This window comes from Penaeus monodon, chromosome 15, assembly GCF_015228065.2.
Source record: "Penaeus monodon isolate SGIC_2016 chromosome 15, NSTDA_Pmon_1, whole genome shotgun sequence".
Classification (NCBI taxonomy): domain Eukaryota; kingdom Metazoa; phylum Arthropoda; class Malacostraca; order Decapoda; family Penaeidae; genus Penaeus; species Penaeus monodon.
In genome coordinates, this window is record NC_051400.1 from 28378280 (window position 1) to 28380123 (window position 1844).

Genomic DNA, 1844 nt, shown 5'->3' on the forward strand with positions numbered 1-1844 from the left:
GATACAGATACGATGTGTGTGTGCTGAGTCGTGTTATTGAATTTATTCTTTCCGCATTCTTAACTCCTATAGAAGTCTACTTACCGGTAGTTCCTTTCACACATACGCTCCAAATAGACGGTTATTGGATAAAGACGAAGTGTTTCTGGAACATAAAATCAAGAAGTGTTGTATGGCGATATTTAGCATGCAGATAATACTTTACATCAATACCACTTAACAGTTTTGAAATAGTACAAAATCATGCTCATCAAAGACTTACCCATGATACAAGCATCAAGGAACTTTGCCTCCATGACTCCCTGGTAAGTTATGTCACCATGTTCCTCGATCAGTGCGTTGATCTCCCGGCGAAGGCGCTGCTGGGCATCAGGGTGCTTGGCCAAAAGGAAGGCCGCATAGGACAGTGCAGAAGCCGTGGTGCCGTAACCAGCTATGATGAACAGAACACACTGGGACACGATGGTCTCGTCGTCCAGCACTGAGAGGCAGAGGTAAAAAAGAAGGTAAGGGCCTATTTCAACCCTAGCCGATTCGTGTAAAATACTTGCTGTGTGGACTGCATGTCTGAATGTCCTCGAATGATGCAATAAGAGAGATATAACATTTATTACGAGTTTCTTAACAAACGTCATTTTTTCAGAATTGCACATTATATTTGCATTCTCATCATAAACACTTCCGCCCACCGTTCTTGGACTTTGACGGTCGCTTGCTAGAGTCTCCGGTATCCTCGCCCTGGCTCTGGGTTTCTAAGAGGAGGTCCAGGAAGTCTCCTCTCTTGCTCCCTTCCCTTCTGGCAGCTATGGTATTTAGGGCTAATTCCTTAAAGAAGCCGGTTGTCGGCGAAGAAAACTGCATGTTGAGAGCGTTGGCGACTCGGGGGGCGATGGAAACAAACACCTTTTTGAGGATCGAGGCTGCCGAGTATTTAAAGAACGTATCAACCTTCTCAGAAAAGACAGACTTCTCATCTCCAAGTGAATTGCACTCTAACCCAAAGGCACAGGAAGCGATCGTGTCTAGGGTGAAGCGACCAAAGTTGTGCTTCATGTCAATGACAGGTTTCGTGCGTGCCTCCTTGAGACAGAAGGAGACGAGATCGTCGGCCTTTTGGTTTACCAGCGGGAACATCTCCTTCATCTTGCCCGAAGAGAAAGTGGGAGACATGATGGATCTCAGCTTCTTCCACTCCTCTCCCGTCTTCAGAACCAACATGTCTGAGATCACTTTGTCGTGCTTGGTTAGTTTTAATGGCTTTTTGCCCGAAAAGCAGTCAAAGTCCTTGACAAACATTTGCTTCAGGAGTTCAGGATCACCCACTAGTAAGCATGGCTTGTGGAATGAGTAGAGGCCACAGAACTTTGATCCTCCATAGTTGTAGTAAGCCTGTTGAGAGTGGAAGTGCATGTGAAACCTGGAATGACTTACGCGACTGAAACGCAATCAGTCAGTACACTATTTCAGGTTAATCGGTCACAAAACGGTAACAGACATGGATTTGTATATTACGTCCATATCAAATGCGTATCTCTTTCTCAACATTGCTGTCTTGTGCAGATGGCCGAGGAAGGGGAGGAAGGGCGGAGTGGCCACGCCCCTGGACGACCAATAGCTGTGTTTCCACCTTGAGTACGCCCATGCGAGCAGTATCACCACGCCCACCAGCAGCCAGGTTTCTCCACTCATCCTGGTGACATAATTTTCAAATGTTATCAGCTGCAAATAGGCCGAAGCTTGTCTCCTTGCCCCCCCCCCCATCACCATATTTAGGTACACACACACCTTTCTGCCGCTGCAGTTTGCAAGGTCCCGGTTTCGCGCCTGGCCAGTTCCTCTCTGGT

At 47.1% G+C, this 1844-nt stretch overlaps 1 protein-coding gene across 1 annotated transcript in view; it reads right to left on the minus strand.

The window, feature by feature from the left end:
• The window catches only part of LOC119581909 (cytochrome P450 3A4-like), a 4277-nt gene that overhangs the window by 1149 nt on the left and 1284 nt on the right, over positions 1 to 1844 (minus strand). The window contains exons 2-5 of the mRNA XM_037930073.1: positions 1513 to 1690; positions 690 to 1389; positions 263 to 481; positions 85 to 145 (exon numbers count right to left, since the gene is read on the minus strand). Coding sequence (XP_037786001.1) covers positions 85 to 145; positions 263 to 481; positions 690 to 1389; positions 1513 to 1689 — 1157 coding nt within the window. The 5' untranslated portion in view covers position 1690. The remainder of the gene's footprint in view (positions 1 to 84; positions 146 to 262; positions 482 to 689; positions 1390 to 1512; positions 1691 to 1844) is intronic.